At 44.0% G+C, this 21,814-nt stretch overlaps 1 protein-coding gene across 3 annotated transcripts in view; it reads right to left on the reverse strand.

The window, feature by feature from the left end:
- Positions 1-436: 436 nt before the first annotated feature.
- WASF3 (WASP family member 3) overlaps positions 437-21,814 on the reverse strand; it is a 73,227-nt gene continuing 51,849 nt past the window's right edge. For 2 of the 3 annotated variants that reach the window (XM_061133137.1, XM_061133138.1), the window contains 7 exons: positions 19,546-19,680; positions 17,306-17,459; positions 14,571-14,688; positions 10,453-10,628; positions 6,175-6,438; positions 4,377-4,744; positions 437-3,504 (listed from right to left, as the gene is read on the reverse strand). In XM_061133137.1, the coding sequence (XP_060989120.1) occupies positions 3,347-3,504; positions 4,377-4,744; positions 6,175-6,438; positions 10,453-10,628; positions 14,571-14,688; positions 17,306-17,459; positions 19,546-19,680 (1,373 nt within the window). In that variant the 3' untranslated portion in view covers positions 437-3,346. Of the gene's footprint in view, positions 3,505-4,376; positions 4,745-6,174; positions 6,439-7,241; positions 7,409-10,452; positions 10,629-14,570; positions 14,689-17,305; positions 17,460-19,545; positions 19,681-21,814 lie in introns of all 3 variants that reach the window. The other variant, XM_061133139.1, reaches the window with a different exon arrangement.

Here is a 21,814-nt window from a genome sequence, read left to right on the forward strand (position 1 = left end):
GGAACAGCGTTTTCAAACTGTACCAGTCCTTTCCCAAGTCACTCGCAGAACCAACTTCAACTCTTGTCTACACAAAAATTGTGTCGAAATTTAAACGGCATCTGAGCAGTATCTTTTATCATCTAATAATGGAAAATGAAAGTGAAGTCGCTCAATCGTGTCTGACTCTTTGCGACTCCACAGACTGTAGCCTACCAGGCTCTTCCATCCATGGAATTTTCCAGGCACGAGTACTGGAGTGGGTTGCCATTTCCTTCTTTAGGGGATCTTCCCGACCCAGGGATCGAACCCAGGTCTCCCACATCGCAGTCAGATGCTTTACCATCTGAGCCACCAGGGAATAATGGAAAGGCTAATTAAAAACCCCATCAAGCCTCAATTTCTCCCACCACCCCAAAAGGTTAACCATACAACACTGCTATAATAAGCAAAACTGTTTAGGGTTAAAAGTGTAATTTTATTTAGATGTTACTTGTACATAATCTATAGTAAGATATACAAACAGATAAAAATTGTTTACCAGGAGGTTTTTTTTTTTAATACCACTTTAAATTCAGTGTACAACAGCATTGGTAATACTGCAAGGTGACAGACTCTGGTTTAGAAAACAAAAATTACTTGCTACTCTGGCTGATACATTCCCATGAGTCTTCAATGGATGAAAATGTATCGTGAATTTCAGCTGCAAATTATTACAAAACTTTCACAATCTAGCCACGTGGTGCTCAGAAAAGATTTCGACATTCTAAAAATTTACTGAAATGAAAATGCTAATTCTCCAACAGTATACTTTTACTGAAGAAAAACGTAAGTGACCAAATCTTATGGTTTTAGGGCTAGACAACAGAAAATTGACTACATCATATGCGTGCAGTTAATGGGTGGTTCTGAGTCTTCTTCTCATCCCTCTGCCTGATCCATGACATGAGAAAAAGCTTGTAAGAAATTAGACTAAACAAAAAAATAAAATAACCTTACAACATAGAGCTTACTTTAAAATGTAAAATCCATAGATAGGAAATATGCATTTAAATGTTTTTCTCCATTTGTCTCGTAAATACTTCTTGAAAATGAAAATGGACAGTTCAAAATAGTCACTTTTTCCTTTTCATGTGCTATCGTATTAGAAAAAGTCTGGATTTCATTTTTAGAATAAATCAGTACTGAGAAAAATACTGCAAAAAATAATTTAAAATGGATTTTAGTCCTTTTCCATTCTCTTAGAGGCTACATAACACATCAGGGCAAAAGCATTTTCACTGGTCAGAACATCAAGTTGAAAATAACTTGTTGATTAAACTACAGGAAGACAACCAATACTTAACAGGCTCATGAATATGTATAAAGTGCCACTAATTTTACTGTGATAAGATATAAATAGAAGAAATCCTGACACGGATAGTAGCTTTATGCATTCTCTCCATCCTGAGGACAGAAGGGACATTACAAAAAAAAATAACAAAACAAAGATTTACCAAACATAGGTTCTAGAAGGACACAGATGCTTCCGTATCCAAAAGTAACAGTAAAGACAAAATACTCTAAGAAAGACAAAATATGACCACAATTGGTAAAAGTCCCAAGAAAAATGCCAACACAGCTGGCCTCTGCACTGGAGAAAAAGAAATTAAAAGAGAGGAACTGGGGAGTTGATTAATAACTACTTAGAGGCAACACAACATGGTGATGAGCTCCAACAAGTGTGTGCCTGAACAGCTGGTTTTAGCTGAAAAGACTCAGAGACAACCTTAGCCTGGGCACTTGGAAACAAGGGTAATACAGATCTGAGGCTCTTCTCGAGTTCCAACCTAGGTGACTCAAGACCCGTCAGGCAGCCCTTACAGGATGACCGTGACCTTCCACAGCCCTCAGGGACACAGACGTGATGGTGGGAGCAGCAGCTTCCTGGGGAGAACTCAGCAAAACACCCCCCACCCCCGGCAGTCAGGGTCCTGCTGACATCCTACTGTCCACCCAAACATCTCTGTTTTAGCCACAGATGCCTTGGTCACAACTGAGCGTCACCAGGACCCGAGGCGCATGTGGGAGAGAAGTCAGACCTGCTCTGGGGTAAAGTGTCTTTGTACATCTGTGAAGCTGCACCTGAGATCAAAGCCTGGGGTGGTTTTTCTTCCAAACAAACAGTTCACCTTCACCCAGCATTACAGAATCTAAGTTCTCATTCACGAGTTTGCTAGCAGTTTGTCCTGAACAGGAAGACCCGCTCAGGCTCACCTGTCATCACGTGGGAAGGGACAAGGAAGGGTTGACCCTCCCCCGGGGTACCTGGTCAAGCGTGGTGTGCTGACGACTGGGCAGGAGAGGAACCCGTGCGCTTTGAGGGCTGGGTCCCTAATTGGCCACAGCACCAGGGAAGGCAACAAAGATGCGACAGTCTCCTCTCACCCAAATGAAGCTCTCAGAACTCAAGACCAGGTGGGGCCAGGTGCCACCTGGAGCCTTCCCTGTGGCTCCAACGCCTCCACGTGGGCCCGCCTGGGATGTGGTTCCAGGAGAGAGGTTGTACGGGCTCTGCTCCCAGGTCCATGCGGGCTGGTTCCCCAGCTCCAGGGGCCGCTGAGGGTGCTAAGTGCACCCCCGTCCCCGACAACCCCAAAGGAAAAAGGGCTGTTCTCCACTTTCCTTCCTACTGCGCTGCTGAAACCTCCTACAGAAACCACCAGTGAGCACTGACTCCGTGAACGCCTGCGAGGGATCCTGCCTGAGAAGGGCCAAGTTCACATTTCACAAGGTCAGCAGAGAAAATGAGGTTCTTCAACAGAGCCTCCAGATTGATAGAGGCCGCCGGGCCATGACAGTGCAAGCTCAGACAGCTGAGTCTCCTACCTGTCAAATCTTTCTCTTGAGAACCAACTTCTTCTGAAACACATTTTCTCTTTTTTTTTTTAAAAAAAGTGGAAAACAATATCGCTTACTGATCGGAAGACACTGGTCTGTCGCACAGTCGTGAATCTCGCAGACACCTGACAACAGGCAGCTTCACAAACACACAGCAAGTCTGCAGGATTTTCACGATCAAGGAGCGTGAACCCAAACGGCACTGAACGCGTTTGTGGCCGAGAGAAAGAAGCAAGAGGCTGTTTTCAGGACGATGCGATAGTTACAGCGTTATTTCCTCGTGTGCCGCACGGTTTGCTATGTTTAGTGGCACTTAAGTATTACACAGTAAATACTGAAAAAACCCAGAAGTTTTGGATGTGCAAAAGCAATCTCACATTATTGATACAAAAGTGGCTAAGCTACGGGATTATAATACCACTATCTGGGTGCTGGGACCACTGACATCGTCGACACGCCGCCCGCCCCGGCCCGCTGGGCGCCCGTCTCAGTCGGACCAGTCGTTCTCGTCGAACTCCGAGTCGTCGTCTGAGTCGCTGTACTCGACGGCGATGCGCCGGGACAGGATGGTGGCCACGTCGTTGCCCACCGGCTCGCGCTTGGCCTCCTGCTCCCGCTGCTCCTGCACCTTCTTCAGCTGAATCCCTAGAGACACGAGACGTGGCTCAGAACGCAATCCCTCTGCCCGCTCCGATTAAACAGAGATGGACCAACAAGCCTATTAGACGTTTTCTGGCCTACTGACGCTAGAATGAAATGTTTTAGAAACTGGAGGGGAAATGCTTGGGAAATAGATGTTCCAGGACCAAGAAGAAAAATAAAATGCATAGAAGTTATGACATTCCTTAAGCAATGTGTTGAAATGTAAGATAGTCAGTTACGATTCCAGAGCACATGAGCACCGAGAAAGAACATTCTAGAGCAGCACAGCCCACCCAGGTAGCCACTGGCCACCAGAGGCTGTTTCAAGGTTTCCAGTGGCCCCCTGCACTGGGACAGTTGTGCCAACATGAGTGTTTCCATCATGAAGACCATACTCCTGGACGGCCTGCAGCTCACTAGCACATCAAACTAAAAATACGAAAAGTCTAAGATAAGACATATCCTAGATATGAAAAACTAGATCACTGACAGGAGTTCATTTTCTTTTATTTATACTTCTGACCTTAAGTATAAGATGGAGTGAAAGAAGTATAAGTAAGTTTAAAGTATAAGTATAAAGTATAAGTAAGTATAAAAAAGTATAAGTAAGACAGAGTGAAAAACAGAAGATCCAATTAATTGATGATCATTTTTATAACCTATTTCTAGTCAAGTAAAGCTTTCCTGAATTCTCAGTGCTTTATCACCGTGTTTACTTGGCACTGAAAAAACACATCCACTGTTTAAAAAAAAAAAAAGGAAAACCAAATGTGGCTCCTGTCACCCTCTCCTAAAGGCCCTCTGGTGGAGGTTGGAGCTGATGGAAGCCGAGGAGGCCATGGCTGGTGGGCCGCTGTCCTGGGACAGGCACTCACCCATCCGGATGGCGGCGAGCAGGTCGCTGCGGGCGTCGCTGACCGGCGGCTGTGCGGCCTCCTGCCTCTTGGCCTCGGCCCCCAGGGGGGCGTGCATTGGGGAGGAGGAGAGCGAGGAGCCGGCACCTGGAGGGCCGGGCGGGGGCGGCGGGGGGCCCGGGGGCGGCGGGGCCGTGACCACAAGCCCACCCGAGGGAGGGTGGGGAGGGCCGGCATAGGCGGAGCCGGCGGAGGCCGGGAAGGGGGGCTGCAGGGGCATCTGGAGGGGGCAGACGAAAGCAGTTTGTGCAGAGGGGATCACGGGCGGGGGCGGGGGCGGCGGGGGTCCTGAGGGGCTGTAATACTCTGTGATCTGAGCCGGCAGCATCCTGGCGGAGACAGGAAGCAGATAGTCACTAGAGAGCAAAGGGCAGTCCCATCCTTGGAGGGTCTCCCCCACCTTGGAGACAGGACCCCCCCCCCGACACTGCGCACACTGTCATGTGAAACACTGCAGGATGCAAATAACCGTGCTTTGGACCACAGGTCATCACAAGTCACTGTGATGGGACTCAAGATGGTCTGCTGACGTGCACCAAATGATAACCACCAGAAAAGGTGACGTCTGTGGAGCGCTGGACAGCTGACTGCAGCGTGAAGAAAGCAGGACAGGGCATCCTTACATGGGGCATCTCAGGAAAGGGGCTCGCAAATCTGTCTTGGGAGGGTTCTGAGGCCAATCAGATTGGCAAATTCTGTGTTTTACATCCCGTCCCCATGCAAATTCACCAAAGCCCACAAAGCCCATCAGAACATCCAAAGCTTCGAAACCCCTCCAGCCAAGAAACCTGCAGGGTTCTACCTAGCCGAGAGTTTTCCAAACCAACTGGACCACAAACTCTCTCTGCCTGACACTCGGAGCCTCGGAACACTCTGTGGGAACCCTGAGTTACAGAGAACCAATTGCAGGGACCGTCTAAGACCCTGTGGTTGGACAGAAAACTTCTAGGGGCTGAGGGATGTACGTTTAGAGTGTCACCCTCGCTGCTCCACAGTGGAGAAAACCCTGTCCGTGGAAACACGTGTTCAAATTCCCTAGGTGCTGACTAGGAGGGACTAACTCTTGAAAGACTGAGCTTAAGCCAAAAAGACCGCTTACCAAAACACAGGCGGTGCTTAACTTAACAAGCCCTTAACATGAGGATCATTTTTTTAGGAGATGCTTGAACTTTTCCCAAATAACACAAAACAAGAGGACCTGGTGGCAGAATAATATTTGGGTACCCAGAGGTCAGGGTTACATACATCCAAGTCTAAGTCCTGTGTTGCATATTATCGTTTTCTCCTTTGAAATGTGAATTCTCTGGAGCATTTGTGACATGCCGGTCACAAAACTGGCATGTCGTCCTTTGTCAAGGCCCTGCCTCAGCCATTCAAACATAAAGGGAACGTGTGTTCACAAACACAGACACAAACCTGAGGCTTGTGTGTAATAAAAGGGGAGTGGCGTGACCCTGCCTTTCCTAACACAGAGTTTCTCATAACAGATAGGATCTGCACCCGCTCATTCCTGGCTGCGTCCGGGCCTCCAGAGTTTGGCTCAGGGTTCAGTGTTAGTCACTCAGTTGTGTCCAACTCTTTGTGACCTCATGGACTGTAGCCCACCAGGCTCCTCTGTCTACAGAATTCCCCAGGCAAGAATACTGGAGGGGGTTGCCATTTCCTTCTCCAGGTTATTCAGTGACAACTCCTCATCATCCATCCACAACACCCCCACGCAATGGCGAGCCCCAGAGCGAGCCCAGGATGGGGTATTTACCCGTAGTCGGCTGGAGCCATGGGCGCGGGGGCCTGGGGGCCCTCCACAGCCTGCGGTGGGGGCGGCGGGGGCTGCTGGGGCCTGTTCAGGGCCAGGTGTCGGGCCGAGGCCGATGGGGGCCGGAACTCATGCTCGGGGGCCTGGGCTGCCGGCCCATGGGGAGGCGCGTCACCTGCTCCGTAGGAAGGGGTCCCGGGCTGCGGGTGCAGAGAGTGGTTGGGGGTGGCCGGGTACGAGTAATCCGTGACATCCGATGCGTGGGACCTGAGGGCCAGAGCCAGGGGTGGGAGAAAGTGGCGTCAGTTAAGAAGATTTCCCCCCACCACCAGGCATCAGCGTACATTTAAATCTGAACACGGCCAAGGCACAGAAATCACACGCTTATTCCCTGTACTATCGACAAGGTCGAGGCCCATAAGAGCTTCCAAGCACAATGCAATCATGACTTTAGCGGCAAAGCTCCAGGGTTACGTGGTTTCAGAGCCACAGCTGTGATGTGCGTGGTCAGACAGACGGACAAGCGGCAGACAGCACAGCCCCTTCACAGCATCGCAGCAGACACGTTTGTAAGACAGGAGCCTCCAAGACAGGGTGTTGAACTTGAAAACGGTATCCAAGGTGGAAGATTTCAGTGGCGATTAAACTGACAGCGTATAACTAGACCTTAACAAACGGCAGATGAATCAAAAAAAAAATGAACCGTAAGAACAGAGAAAGAAGACAAGAATGCAGTGAGTGGTAGTTTTCTTGAACAGGAGAAATGTATTTATGGCCAAAAGAGAGAGAAGGAACACAGTGCTGCAGGCAGAAGCCCTCTTGCTGCCTCCAAGGCCCGAGGGAGAGAGAAACTCTGAAAGGATGCACACATCTCCGTGTTAGTCGGCAGAGTTCAGAAGGATGCTGGGACCCTGGGGGTACCGCTGGGGGCGGGGAGGGCTGGGCAGCGCCGCAGGGCGTTAGTCACCCGGGTTATGGGACGTGTGGTCAGTACAGGGCAGGGCATCCTCTCGTGACGCCGAAGCGGGGGGCCACGGGGGCTGGGACCCGGAGCAAGCGGAACCACAAACCCGGCGGGCGTCCTGGGCTCTGCCGCGCCCCCTGCCTGCTGCAGCCTCCTCGCGTCACTCATGAACTCAATGCCCATCTTCCTTCTCTCCCACTCTTCTCTTCTGGTCCTGACTTTTCTCACACTTATCTGCTGGCTTCTGTTGGGATTCAGCTTGTGTCTCTCTCTCTGAAGGGAAGAGGCAAACACACGTCGGGTCTTTGGAATTCAGACAGCAGCTTCCCTGGGACATCACTGCGTAGAAAAGTTCTCTAAATGGCAGAAAGACTACTGTCTTTGTTTTTTTTTTCCTTTTTTCTTCCCTAATTGCAGTATAAACATAACTTGAAACTCACTTCCTTTTTCCCTAACTGCAGTATGAACTGTACATTATGGTGTGCATACAACTGTCTTTTGAATTATGCCAACTGTTGGCAAGGGAGTTAAAAATATTTTCATTGGGGGAAGAATCTGACCTGTTTTTAGTTTTAGCATATTTTAAAAATGTAAATACCTGAAACTCTGGATTCCCTGGTGATGGGGGCGTGACCCCATGTGGGGAACTGTGTCATAGCCGGGGTACAACTTTCTAAAGGAAACAAACTCATCTACAGGCTACGGAGTGCTTCTGATGGGGTGAGGAGCCGGGGCTGGAAATATCCTGGCACGATTCAGAGCTCTGTTCTGTAAGGTGCGGGGTGATACAGGAGGCCATGGAGGACAAAACTCGATGGAGGACAGAAGTGAGCAGGACATGCCCAATGTTGGGAATTACAGCAGGAGAGCCTGGGGGGCAGGGCTCTGTGATGGTGGTGCGGTGGAGTGGAGAGGGGGCTGACTGGTCACTCCAAGTGTCACTGCCCCTGTTCAGGGGACACCAGTGGGCTGGACAAGAGATGAGAAGGAGGGTGACCGCTGAGCGAAAAGGACCCCCCAACAGGAAGTCAGAATCAGGCCCAGGATTCATGGCACCAGTGTGGGGCCCGGGCGGGTGGTCCTAAAGCTGCAGGGGCACCAGGAGCTATCTGTTAGGGGAAAGAGAATGTAGAGGAGTGAAGAAAAGATGGGACAGGAGAAGTGTCAGCAGTGGAGACTCAGTGGGAGAAGCGAATGAAGCCCTCGGGGTTCTGCGGGAGGGCAGGGTCGAGTGTCTGCGACACAGGGTCAGGCAGCTGCAATACCCAGAACAGGGTGAGGAAGGGGGAGGACAGGGGCCAGGGGGCACCCTGCTTCCTGATCGATGGGGGGAGCGGGGGACAAGCATTTCATCCAGGCTCATCCTAAATGTACCCTTAGAATCAAACCATTCCTGATGATCTACAAAGAGAGTGAAAACTTATCATTAGTTTGTGTGATGAGCTGAAAATGTATTACTTACAAGAACAAATTATATACATACCATCAAACTTAAAGCTCAAATTTCCCTCAGTTACCCTGAGTACATCCATTAAAAACCACGTTTCTAAATAACACTTCAAACAGGAATGTGTGAAAGTCGCTCAGTTGTGTTTTACTGTTTGCAACCCCATGGACTGTAGCCCACCAGGCTCCTCTGTCCATGGGATTCTCCAGGCAAGAATACTGGAGTGGGTAGCCATTCCCTTCTCCAGGGGCTCTTCCCAACCCAGGAATTGGCCCAGGTCTCCCACATTGCAGGCGATTCTTTATTCTCTGAGTCACCAGAGAAGCCCAGAAATATGAGACATTATAAAGTCAAAAGGTAAATAACACAGGGCAGACTTCAATTTCATTAAGTAAAAAATATACACATGTACAGAAAAAAGACCAAAAAAAGAAATACACTAAAATGCAAAAACAGTGATTTCTCTGGTAATAGGATTATGAATAATTTTTTCCAAATATAAAAATTTAATCTTATTTTATAATAAGAAAACTGTTACACTTTCATAAAATAAAAAATATCCAAAATAATTTAAGGGCTATAATCCATCAATTTTATACCCAGCATGGCACAGTCTAATCTCAGATTCCAGAATGAATATCAATTAATTCAACTGAGAGATTTTTAAAAAGTCATTTTTCCATCTGTACCTACGGAAAGAGTTATGTATGGAATATTACAAAGTATATGTTTTACACGAATAAACAGTCACAGCTTAGCTGGAGAAAACCGAACAGCAGATATGACATCCTGGGAGCTGTCAAGTTCATGTACTTCTCACCCAAAGAACTATGAGCAGAAGTGTATCTTCAGTCTTAACCTTCTACAGAGATAAACTGACACAAAGACTAAAACTTGAGGCTACAGCTCAGTTCAAGCTCCAGGAATTGTCAAATCATTACCTGTTAACAGCTTGTATAGAAAAATCTAGACGCTGCAGTGACCGGCAGCCCTTGTGGGATAAGTGTATTTATGGGAACTATACCCACCAAACATTAAGCATCTTCTGTACGTCAGACTGAGCTAACCATGGAGGTTAATACACATTTCTTAAAACACAGATTTAATGCAAGGTCCAGGTTACTGCTGATGTAAGAATCCTCTATTCACATTTTTAAATGCCGATGCAAGAGCCCACATTTACAGAAGCAGAAATATGAAATTAACTGTAAATTACAATTACTGGTCAGTTCTTCCTGTCCAGTGAAGCCCTTTCAGGATAAATGCTGCTTAGTGACCATGTCTTTCACATCTGCAAGAAAACAGCTTTACTGAATTGCTAACAATCTTTAAAAATAAATTCCTAAGAGAATTCTCCTCCTGCAATTAGAATACATAAGATTAGCGAACTGAAGGGGGGAAAAAAAGACTTTGTTCATCCCTTTGGGAAAGGTTATCAAAAAGAAAAATGAAGTTATTCCTTGATCACATCAATCACTACCTACAATCGTTTCAGATACCAAGTGGCAAAGGAAAAGCAAAATTCTAAGCAAAAGAGGCAGAGAAAGAATGAAAGGATTATCAAAACGAAAATGCCAGTCATGGGCAGGTACTAAGCCCAAATTCAGAATCGAGGTTAAAACAGTACATCTAGATTAATCAAATGATTAAGTGAAGTCACAGATGGAAAATGATGCAAAGTAACCCAACATCAAACAAAACTAAAGTATTATTTCAAACTCAAAACATACACAACACTCATCTTTAAGGGAAGTTTGGACACACACTGTGGACCACATAGACACAAAGCTGTGCTCCATTTCTACTTACGGGAAGCCGGGCCCACTCGCCCTCACAAAGCATGCACGCGCGCGCGCACACACACACACACCTAGTGTCTGGGGACAAGGATCCTTCAGAAGACGCTCCGTGGTGTGTGCTCTGGGATAACCTGGTGTCGGGTCTAAGCTCTTTGTCATACGCCATCATATTCCATTCTTGGCGCCTGTTTCTGGCTTTTCTAACCTTTTTCACCTCCCGGGTTGTGCCATCTATACGCTTTTGCTCCTGACGTCCGAGGAGGAAGGCAAGCGTGCCGAGACAGAGGGAAGGAAAAGAGCGGGTTAGTGCGGTTGCCACGGCAGCGGTGAGCCAGGGGTGCAGACAGGGTGGGCCCCTTTCCATCACTCCCGGGTCGAGAACCTCCTGACACCCTCGCCCAACTCAGACCCAACCAAGAGAACAGAAACCTACTGATTTAATACCAACGTGTAAAAGTTACTGTGCTGCAGTTTCAAAAATTGCTTACCATCATTTTTGGTTAAGAATTCTCACTTCACTAAGATGGAGCTTCTTTTCAGTGTACGATACTTCTAGATCTATTTTATACACACGAAATACCTGCCTGCTCCATACAGAGACATCGTTTCCCACCCTTATACTGCTCTGACTTGTTAATGTATAATTATCTGTCACAAAATAATTTTAAGTGCTCAGTTTCAAAAGGATTATTTCAGAATATTTGAGCGAACCCTGCAACTAGCTTAACACAAACTAAAAACGAGCTGAGAACTTACCTTCCCTCTCACTCCTGCTCCAGATCTACTTTGCCAGTAAAAATATCTTCAATAAATAACTTGGGTCCTATGCAGGTGCTTTTTTAAAGGTGAGGACACTGCTTCCATGAGTGTTTATATGTCCTTCCTGCTCCCCTTGTGAAATCTGACGATCTTCGGGAAACTGATCTATGAGCCTTTAAGTCCTACACCCCCCCTTACAGCCCCTCCACACACGGCTCTGCAATGAACAAATCCAGGTAACAAGATGTTCACTACGGCTGGGGCACCTGCCAAGCCCGGACGGTACGAATGGCAAACAAAAGAGGACAGGTATCTGCCCTCATGGGGCTTGAGGTCTCACTCAAGCCGAACTCCTAACTGTCAATGGAAAGGAACCATTAAAAATTATATTTTAAAATTTTAAATGAAGATAATGCCTAATAAAAAGAGCGATAATCTTCATGACTGGAGGAGCCCTGTTAGGGGCATAAACTGGTCCAGTCCTGAGAGGGTCAAGACAAAGAGGGTGGTACCTTTCAAAATTTTAAGTCCACACTGCACTGCTGGGAACTGACCCTGAAGAAATATGTGCCCCGGAGTACGGGTACCCCCTACAGTGCTGTGTTAGTGACAGTTTAGAAGCAACCTAAATACTCATTAATTCATTAACTGGTAAATAGCTTATGAAGCATCCAAACTTTGGAATATGATACAACTCCTAAGAAGAACAAAGCATATCTTTATTATATCACGGTATGGATCTGTCTGTATCTGTGTATGCAGGTCAATTCCAGGGATAAAAAATACTTTGTGAAGTGTGTACACCTGTATTATGAATGCAGAGCTGTTACCAGAGGGCAGTTATGCCTGGGCAAGGGAGAAACTCACCCCCAAATTTTCTAAACACATGTATTTACTTCAGGATGGGTTGGGCATTTTACAACTGGCGTGTATTGTCTGAATGCTTTTAAAGCCAAGAGAAAGAAAAGGAAGGCGATTTCTCTGGATTCCAGCATACCTCCTGCTTAAGAGTCACTGTCTTTGACTAATTAATAGCTATCACCCTTACTTTTAAGAGGTGAATGCTGACATGGGTAGGGACAAGTGTAGTGGTATCTGCCACTCTCTTTACAATGGCTCAGCCTCCAATCTACCCATCAATGCTCAACTGACACACACACACACATACACACACGCTGACTATGACATAACATTGACCCTGACACATCTGCACCTGACTATACCGCCTACACGAAGACCCCAAGGCTGTCCCCAGCTCCTTTTTACCCCAGGATGATTTCAGCTGCTGCTACTTAGAATGCTCCTCCATCCTGAAGCCCCACCACCCCCTCACACACACTCACTTCGCTCAGCCAGCCTCTTCTGCAGCCAGCCTGCATCTCAGGCACAGGCCTCCTCCACTCTCCACGTCCTCCTCGCAGTCACCTCGCCTCCTGCTGCCACCTCCCCCAAAGCCACCCGATCCCTCACTTTCCAGCTCTGCAACTTCAGCCTGACACCAACGTCGTTATTTGCATGACTTAAAAAAATGTTTTTACACCATCAAATGAAGGAAATTTCATGTTCAGAGACAACCGATGTCTTCTCCCCAAATTTTCTGAACTAATTCTTCCTTCAAGTGGGCTTGTCTGTTCCAAGTAAGAGTGTGACTTCTGGGGTTTCTAGATTCCTGGGAAATGAAGGCTACCTTGCCTCGTTTCCTGTTCTTATAGAAAGCAGACTTTGTATTAAAAATTTCAAATTTCTTTCCCTCTTTATGAGTTCCAGAGGATGGCATGACTTTTTTTAATGTCTGTTTCCCCCACTCGACTCTCATCTCCATGAGGGTGATAGTCCTTTCTTTTACATCACAGCCTTTAGAAGGCATTCAAAAAAGAACCATTATACAAATGAGTGAAGGAGAAATTCTCATCAGAATTTTATGCATTTGAGGCACAAAGGATGAGACAAAACCACCAAGGAAATGACAAATAATTCTGTACACACCATAATCATACACAGTCAACTAAGACTGCTTTCCCCTGAAGAACAGTGGCAGAAAAGTTAAATATTTTTGCCAAAATGAACACTGCTGCTTCGAGGGAATTCTGGGAGACCATTTTAAAGGAGGCATGCTGTAAAGGAGAGAACTTGTAAAGTCTTGGGGTTCTGCCCTGGTGCCATGAAGAGGTTTGGGGATTCAGATCCACAGGCTTTCAAATCTCTGTTCCTTCTCCTTTGGAGATATCAGCGCCTTCCCATTCTGTACTTCAGTCCTTAGCGGTGTCTCTGCTTGAATATTTCTCCACTTGAACACCCAGCAACTCTTCCAAGATTCCCCACTAAATTGCCCCAGTGGGAGTCTCCAGGCAAGAATACTGGAGCAGGTTGCCATGCTGTTCTCCAGGGGCTCTTCCCGACCCAGGGAACGAACCTGGGTCTCCTGCATTGCAGGCGGATTCTTCACCACCTGAGACCCCTGGGGAGCCCCGAGAAGAGCACACAGGCAACAGTCTGAGAAATTCCCTCCCAGGATTTGAGGTAACATTTCACACCTGCAGTCTGCAACCGATTGCCATGCTCCCTTTCCGAAATCCTGTTTTCAAATCTCAAGTCCTCTTCCATCCTGAGCTGTCCCTCCTGCTGCGCCGGTACACCTACGGTTGTCTCCGACTCCCAGGGAGCCAGCCCACAAAATGCTAATAGGCTCTTAACTCACACGCTAGGTGATAATTTTTTAAAACATCTTTCATACATAAAAGGCTTGGCAAACTAATTGCCTTTGGATAATTAACTGATTTTCAGTCATTTAAGTCTAATTTCTGGGCCCCAAAGGCACAATTTTCAAAATAGAAGTTCCTGAACCTGAGGATGGGTTTGTCCCTCCAAGAGTGTTTGCAAGGCAGGTGCCTCAGTTCTCCTGCCTACGACCACCCCACCAAAGGGAAGCAGCTCATTTTTAGGAAATACTATCCTCTCAGTGTGCTGACCACACATGCTTTTCCACCTAATATGAACCTCTCTCACCAAGGCCTTAATTACAATTAGGTGGCAGCCCAACAATTAATAACGTTAAAAATGCCAAAAGCAGACAATTCTAACTGATAGTGGAAGATTGACTGCATAAAGCATTGCATAAAGCAATTTGAAAGTGCAAGAGAAAAGTTATAAAACTCAGTGACAAACAATACTGAAATTTTTGCCACTACTTTTATGAAAGCAAAGCAAGTTTTAGAGAATAAATCAATAGAATTTATAGACAGTAGTACTGTATTACTGTGTTAGATTGAATGGTATCTTCACGTGAAGAATGCAACCTCTAAAAAAACTTCAGCACAAAACCCAACATGTCAACTGTTTAAAAAATGTACTGATTTTTAAATCTCTAATTTCTAAGCAAGCATCTCAATTACACGTTCATTTGAGCATTTCCCATACTTGAATTCTTTACCTTTTGACGTCTTTTCTCTTTCCTTTTGTCTTCCGTGTCCTGTAGCATTTTTTCTTTCCAGAGGTCAAAGAAATAGGAAGGATCAGTATAGAACTTCAGCCCATCCTTCTTATCATCTCTGTAAATCAATGTATTACAAGTCAGGCGGGAAAAAAAGGTTGTTAGATATTTTCATATGGGTAATTATTAATGTTCATTTAAACTCACGAGATAACAGCTGCATGAGAAATCTGAACTATCGTACACTCTCTGAAGTCTCCCAATTTTCCTTATTTGAAAAAAAATGTGTGAACATGCAGTAACAGTAGTTTTTTCTAGAATAATTAAGTAAAAACTACTCTTGCATATTTAGATTTAGAAAAATGCTACCCAAAATCACAATATAGCTCATAAACAGCAATATTTAATACCACAATTATTTCAAGGTATGTTCTGTTTATTCCAATGGGGGCTACATATAGAGATGGATGGATCTCTTAGCACATATATGTTCACTTCTATTCTGGAGCGACAAGGCTATTTGGATAAAAATTAGCAAGTACTCTTTTTTTAAAAATCAGGTTTGCCCAACATCTATAATTCAATTAGGAAAGAAGCAGAATATTCATGGTGCATAAATGTAACTAAAAGTATGTAAAATATGTAAATAAAAGTCAAATGCAACACTTGACTTTTCAGTCACACTGTACTTATTTAAAACTGTGTTGTCACTATCATATTTAAATCCAATTGCAAAAGTTTGTGTTTTTTCCTACCCAAAATATTTCTGTATTAATAAAAAGTAGATTTGAGTTGGCATGACTATTTTTAAACACACTATTAAAAGACATTTTTCTTTTCCGTAAAACTGAGTATACACAATATATATGAACATCAATTTATTTTTATGCAATTAAAAATTTTAACCACCACAAATATTTAATCATGATCTTGATTAGTCAAATATGAGTGGTTCACTGAGTCTTCTGGGTTTCTTTTCTCCTTTATAACAAAATATTTAGTGAGGTTTCTTAGGAAAATTTTAGTAAGTTCTCATGGCTCTGGGATAAAAAGAGCTGAAACTGCCCCCAGAAAAATGTCTGCTGAACAAGTTAAAAAATTAGGTTTCCCACCCCATCTCACCTCTCTAGCTTGTCACAGAGCCACGGTTTGAGTTCCCAGAGTCATATGGCAAATTCCCACTGGCTATCTATTTTACAGACAGTGGAGCGGGAGGCAGGAGAGAGGTTCAAGAGGGAGGGGAAATGTGTACACCTAGGATGGATTCATGTTGATGTACGGCAGAAACCAACACAGTATTATAGAGCAATTATCCTTCAATTAAAAATAAATTTTTAAAAGGTAAAAAAAATAAATTAGGCTTACAATTCTACTATTCATTTTTAAGACGAGTATCCAAAGACTCTAGAAACATACACTTGTTTCATAGAAAAATGTGGTATCCTGATCCTCTCCCATCACAGCTTCCATGGAATCCCGATTTCATTTTCTGGAGCATTTTTGTGTCCATGCTGAAGAAAGGGATGCAGTTTGAACAACTACTTTCCTAGCAGAGGTGCAATAAAGGACGGGTCCAAACATTTCCTTTTGCACCCTGAGAAAGGACAGGAATTCAGACCAAGAAAACCCCTGGGCACTGCCTGAGAAGGGCCACCAGACCCAGGAGAGAAGTAATGGAAATGAAGGACTCAGTGAATTCAGGAAGGCTGGGGTACCACACAGCAGAGCTAATCCTGTGGGGCCATGAGGACCACCCCTCACCAGTCTGAGCTCATCAGAGGCTGAGAAGTGAGCTCTACAGGGGGTGAAGATGGGGACGAATTACTGGGTAGGCCAAAAAGTTCATTTGGGTTTTCCTATAACTGTTCCAAAAACCCAAATGAACCTTTTAGCCAACCCAATACATGAAAACAGGAAAGAACACAGTGATGTGGCAGTAGGTCAGAGAGAAGTTCTAAAGAGTATTTTTAGTGTCTTAATAATAATTTTTGTACAATTTATTTTTCATTCTTTTTCTAGGAAGTTCAGTCCTGATAGTGAGTCCTACCAATTCAAACGAAAGGTTACCTTCTTGATTCTATATTCACTCTTAGAAACCCCAACGCTGCAGAACACACGTTTCTGAATTAAATAACAAATGTCTGCGGGGCTGAAATGCTGAGACAGGTACTTGACCGCATTAGAGATGAATTATGCAACTCCTTTAAACTTGACTTTGAACGTGAGGATCAACACAATCACACACCATTACTATGTAATGTACCCTCCTCTACTCAAGATATCTGCATCTGAAAGCTAACATCAGAGCTCACACTTCCCTTGGTAAGCTTATCTGTATTTTGAAATACTCAAACTTTAGCAACTCTGTAAATCACTAATGTCATCATGGTTGCTTTTGTTGTTGAGTCACCAAGAGTCGACTCTTTTGTGACCCCAAGAACTGTAGCCCGCCAGGCTCCTCTGTCCATGTAATTCTCCAGGCAAGAACCCACTGGAGTGGGTTGTCTTTTCCTTCTCCAGGGCATCTTCCTGACCCAGGGATCGAACCTGTGTCTCCTGCATCGGCAGGCGGGTTCTTTAGCATCTGTGCCACCTGGGAGGCACAATTTCATCGTGGATAATACTGCAATTATTATTCTCAAAGTCTGAAAAGATGTTTTCACCACACTGCCCACCTCTCTCAACTTACTTACCCTGAGAAGCTCTGGTGATACACCTGCACATGGAGGACCTACCTGTATGGTGTAAGGATGTTCAGAGGAGGTGGTTTATCACTCTGGTTGTAAATGTCAGCAACAGGATTAGGAATGCTGTTCTTTGAAACCACCTGCTGGTCTTGGACTGTGGAACTTTTGAAAGCTTTTTTCATGTTGATATCCTGTAGTGACACTGTTTAGAGAAAAGTCCCCCAAGTCGGGTTATGTGGAAATATTTTGAACCGTTTAGAAACAAGTATAATTTGATTCACAATCGTAAACATCTCCTAGAATAGCTGAATATATAACATCTATTCGAGCCGAAGAACAGTATCTATCATTGTTCATTTAAAACCATGCTTACTAGTATGCGCAACCCCTACCTCTGATAAACAACAGCTATCTCTATAAATCATGTCTTTCCTTCTTTCGTGGCAATATAATGATTTCATTGAGCCTAATTATGAGTGCATCATTCTTTACTTAAATAGCATTTCTCAGAAATCACACAGGAATAAAATTATGAGTATAATAGGTATGTAAACACAAAGATTCAGGGTATCCAGGGGGAGGGGACCCATTCAAACAATTAATACCAGTTTAGTTACAATACATGTGGGAAATGCATCTGTAAAAAATACATGAATGTAGAAAGTGCAGTAAGTTTTTCTGACAGCAATATTAAGGAGAAATGGCAAAGCTTTTCAGGACACCTAGCGTCCTGGAAATTAAGCAGCATGATACAAATCTACACTAAGGAGTCTGAGAGAAGCAGGCTAATTACACTCATTTCTTGAGTCTGAACGGCATGCTGCATCTCAGGTATTAACTCATCTGACCTTGACATGACTTTCTGAGGTGGGTGCACAGGCGCATTCACCCACTGGACCAATGAGGCTGATGGTCAGGGGTGTTAAATGACTTTTCCAAGCCTGCCCAACGGAAGAGTGGCAGGATCACATAGAGCATAGATTTCCTGACTTGGTCAAGGATTCTTCTATAGGAATATCCACACCAAGGAAAGTCAAAAGGGAGAATACTGATTGAGAAGGGAATTTAAGGCTATAAAATGTACTGTAGAATCTCAGGATGCTAACCTTTTCCAGGGTAAGTTTTATCACAAGCATCACAACTGCAAGAGCCAACAAAAAGCTGAATAAAGACAAGTAAGTATTTTTAAAATCATTTTTGATACCATTTGAAAAGTATATGATTGATTTAACTCCTTGTCTGAATAGACCCAGTAGCTATTCAAACTTTTCCTTTTAAATAAAAGATATATTTAAAAATCAAATTAAAAACAGCATGTCTCTAGCTTCCTACTTACTGTTGGAAAAGTAAGAATGTTCCTAACAAATATTAAAATCTCAATGTTCTACGCTTGTTAAATTTTTAGTTCACAAATTTAATTTCAACCTTTGAAACAGGTCTGAAGATAAGAAAATAAGTTTTTTTGAGTGATGAGGGAGGAATTTCATAAATAATTACATTTTAAAAAAACTTTCACTTTTTATTAATACTGCTATTGTAGGCCTAGTAGAAAAATAAGATGCTAGGATCATTTTAGTGCCAGGAGAGAAACTGTAACTACCTATATAAAGGAAAAATAATTTTTAATCTGAGCATTTTCTTCAAAGTAAATATAAAATGGCACATCTTGATGTGGGGGGACAGTTTTTTTCAGTCTTTTATTTGAAAGAGACAAAAAGTGAAAAATTTTTTAAGGGATTGTTGAATTTTAATTTTTTTTGAAACTATCCCAAATTCAGGGTACATCATCAAAATGACCATCAGTTAACTACACAGCACCTGTGGATATTAACTTTGTTTTAGAGGCCTGAAGCCCTTCATTTCTGGGCAATTAAGTCAGCAGGATCAGCTCAATTACTTACAATCGGTCCTAAGGGGAGCAGAGGGTACAGGGCTCTCTTAGCTGGACAGTATCTTTGGAGTGAGTCTGTGATTTTTCTGGTAAGAAAGTATCTTTCTAATAACAACCAGTAACCTCCATTAGGACTTCTAACACCAAATGCATTCAGAGAGTCCTTTAAAACAAATACTGCATGTGTCATTTATTTAAAAATTGAGTGTGGTTCACAAGGTAGACCAGATGTGACTCTTAATTACTAAGTAACCCCTCACTGTGGGTTTTGCCCCTCGCTTTTCTTCTAGGAAAAGACGAGATGAAGGATAAGCGCACGACCCCGAGGAAGCAGCAGGTGACTCCCTCCCCTCCTTCAGCATCACTTCCAGCTCCCGGCTCTCCAGGGATGACCTACCCTCTTCCACCGTGGAATCCAGCTGGGTGACCTTAACAGCGAGGCGATCAATCCTGTCCTGCAGAGAGTTCGCGCGGATGTAGAAGTTGTTGGCCTCGTTAAACAGCTCTCCGAATATGTCCTCAGCATGTTTGCCTGCAGAAGGCATGAGCAGAAGGGCGCCTGGTCAGAGGCTACACTCTCACCCAAACCCAAAGCCAATCTCCACACGTGCGGTTTTGTGCAAATCATCACAAAATGCATCACTGTCAAAGACCTGTAGGATCTTTCAAAATTTATTACAAATACTCATACATATCTGAAAGTGACCCAAAGTTGTAGGATTTTTAAATGACCCAGATAATATAGAATTTTTACCATGAGCTTTCCACCCCCACCAAGTTGCTTCCCATTAAATTAAGCTTCTTTGGGAAAAAACTAACTCTCATTTTGCATGCTTTGCAATACACGGCTCAGGACCTGAACTTTCCTTTTACTTCCCAAGTAAACAAATTTAATTCAACAAATCATGTTGGCTTCTAAATTCAGGATTTTAACCTCATTCACAATCAGCAATATCAGATATCTTATATGGTCCCTCACACTTCCAATGACATTAAATTCTTCTAATTCATATTTCAAAATCTAGGTATAGAATGCTGACTTTGGCCCTCCCTAAAAATCAGTATGTTGAATTCTGAGTTAAATTTTTCTGTACAGATCATCTCTTCTTTTCCGTGAGTGTGAGACATACCACCCATATTCCTTAAAGTGTAATTAATAACATTTCTGAAAATTTCACAAGATGGGAATCAGTATCTGCTTATGCTCAATTTCCAAATCCTAACACCATTCCTTTACTCACTCAACAAACATTTAATAACTGCCTACTAAGCGTGCAAGGAGCATGACCGCTAGAGCATGACTGCTATGGTGTGAGTGGGTTTAGTGCTTTAAGAAACAGCTAAACTGTCTTCCAGAGTGGCTGGACCATTCTGCATTCCTACCAGCAATGAACGAGAGCTCCTGCTGCTCTGCACCCTCCTTAGCACCTGATGTTGTCAGTGTTTTATGTTGTGGCCGTTCTAATAGGTGTCTTTTATCTTGTTTTAAGCTGCATTTCCCTAAAGACTGTGATGTGGAGCATCTTTTCATGTGCTTGTTTGCCATCTGCACATCTTCCCCAGTGAAAGGTCTGTTCAGGTCTTTTGCCCATTTCTCAAACAAGTTGTTCATTTTCTTATTGCTGAGTTTTAAGAGTTCTTTGGATATATTTTGGATACCGGCCCTTTATCAGATTATGTCTTTTGGAAACATCTTTCCCCAGTCGTTGGCCTGTCTTCTTCTTCTCCACAATATCTTTTACAGAAAGGAAGTTTTTCATTTGGATGAAGTCCAGCTTATCAATTATTTCTTTCACTGTCATGCCTTTTAGCACCGTGCATAAAAAGTCACAGTCATATCCAAGGTCATCTAGGCTTTTTCCTTTGCTATCATCGAGGAGTTTTATTGTGTTACATCTAGGTCTAGGATCCATTTTGACTTAATTTTTGTGAGGGGTATAAGATGCGTTGACCTGAAACTTTTTATCTGCACATTCTATCAACTTATCACTCAAAAGGGAAGAGAGCCTGAACCTTCCCAGAAGAAAAGTTACCTGGAGCAAGAATAACTGTAATGTTTTCACTGTGCTTTACAATTTACACGGTGTTCTCACACTCACTCACCTTAGTCTTTGCTGTGAACCCCGAGACTATAACCTCCATGAGAGTTAAGAACCACCTGTGTCCACCGGGTGTCCCCAGCTGTCCCCACCTGGGACAGAGCCTTCTGGCACCACCTGTATGATGAGTGAGAACTCATGAGCCAGACATGGAGCCGCTGCTCCCACCTTCCAGGTGACGAAGCTGGGCACCACGTCCAGACACCGTGCCGAGCAAGCGGGAGAAACAGATGAAATGACAACTTGGGTCTCCTATCTTCTGATTCCCTGCCTTGGCGCATACTTCCCTCAACTTTCTCAGCTAGAAATTAGAAACTTCCCATGAATTATCTCAGGTCATGAGACACTTGGAAATTTCCTGTTTACTTCATAAAATGTATTGAAATATTCTGCTGCTTCAATAGTTACTCCTAGATACTAGATAAGCATCTCTTTAAGAATTAAGAATTTGTATAATTTCATAAATTCTAACACTGTAACTGTCTTAATAACAGGAACGCTGTCTGAGGAAGGAAGAGTAAGAAAGGAATCAATGAATACCACTAAAACCAGGAGTGGGGACTTTGA

This window comes from Dama dama, chromosome 30, assembly GCF_033118175.1.
Source record: "Dama dama isolate Ldn47 chromosome 30, ASM3311817v1, whole genome shotgun sequence".
Classification (NCBI taxonomy): domain Eukaryota; kingdom Metazoa; phylum Chordata; class Mammalia; order Artiodactyla; family Cervidae; genus Dama; species Dama dama.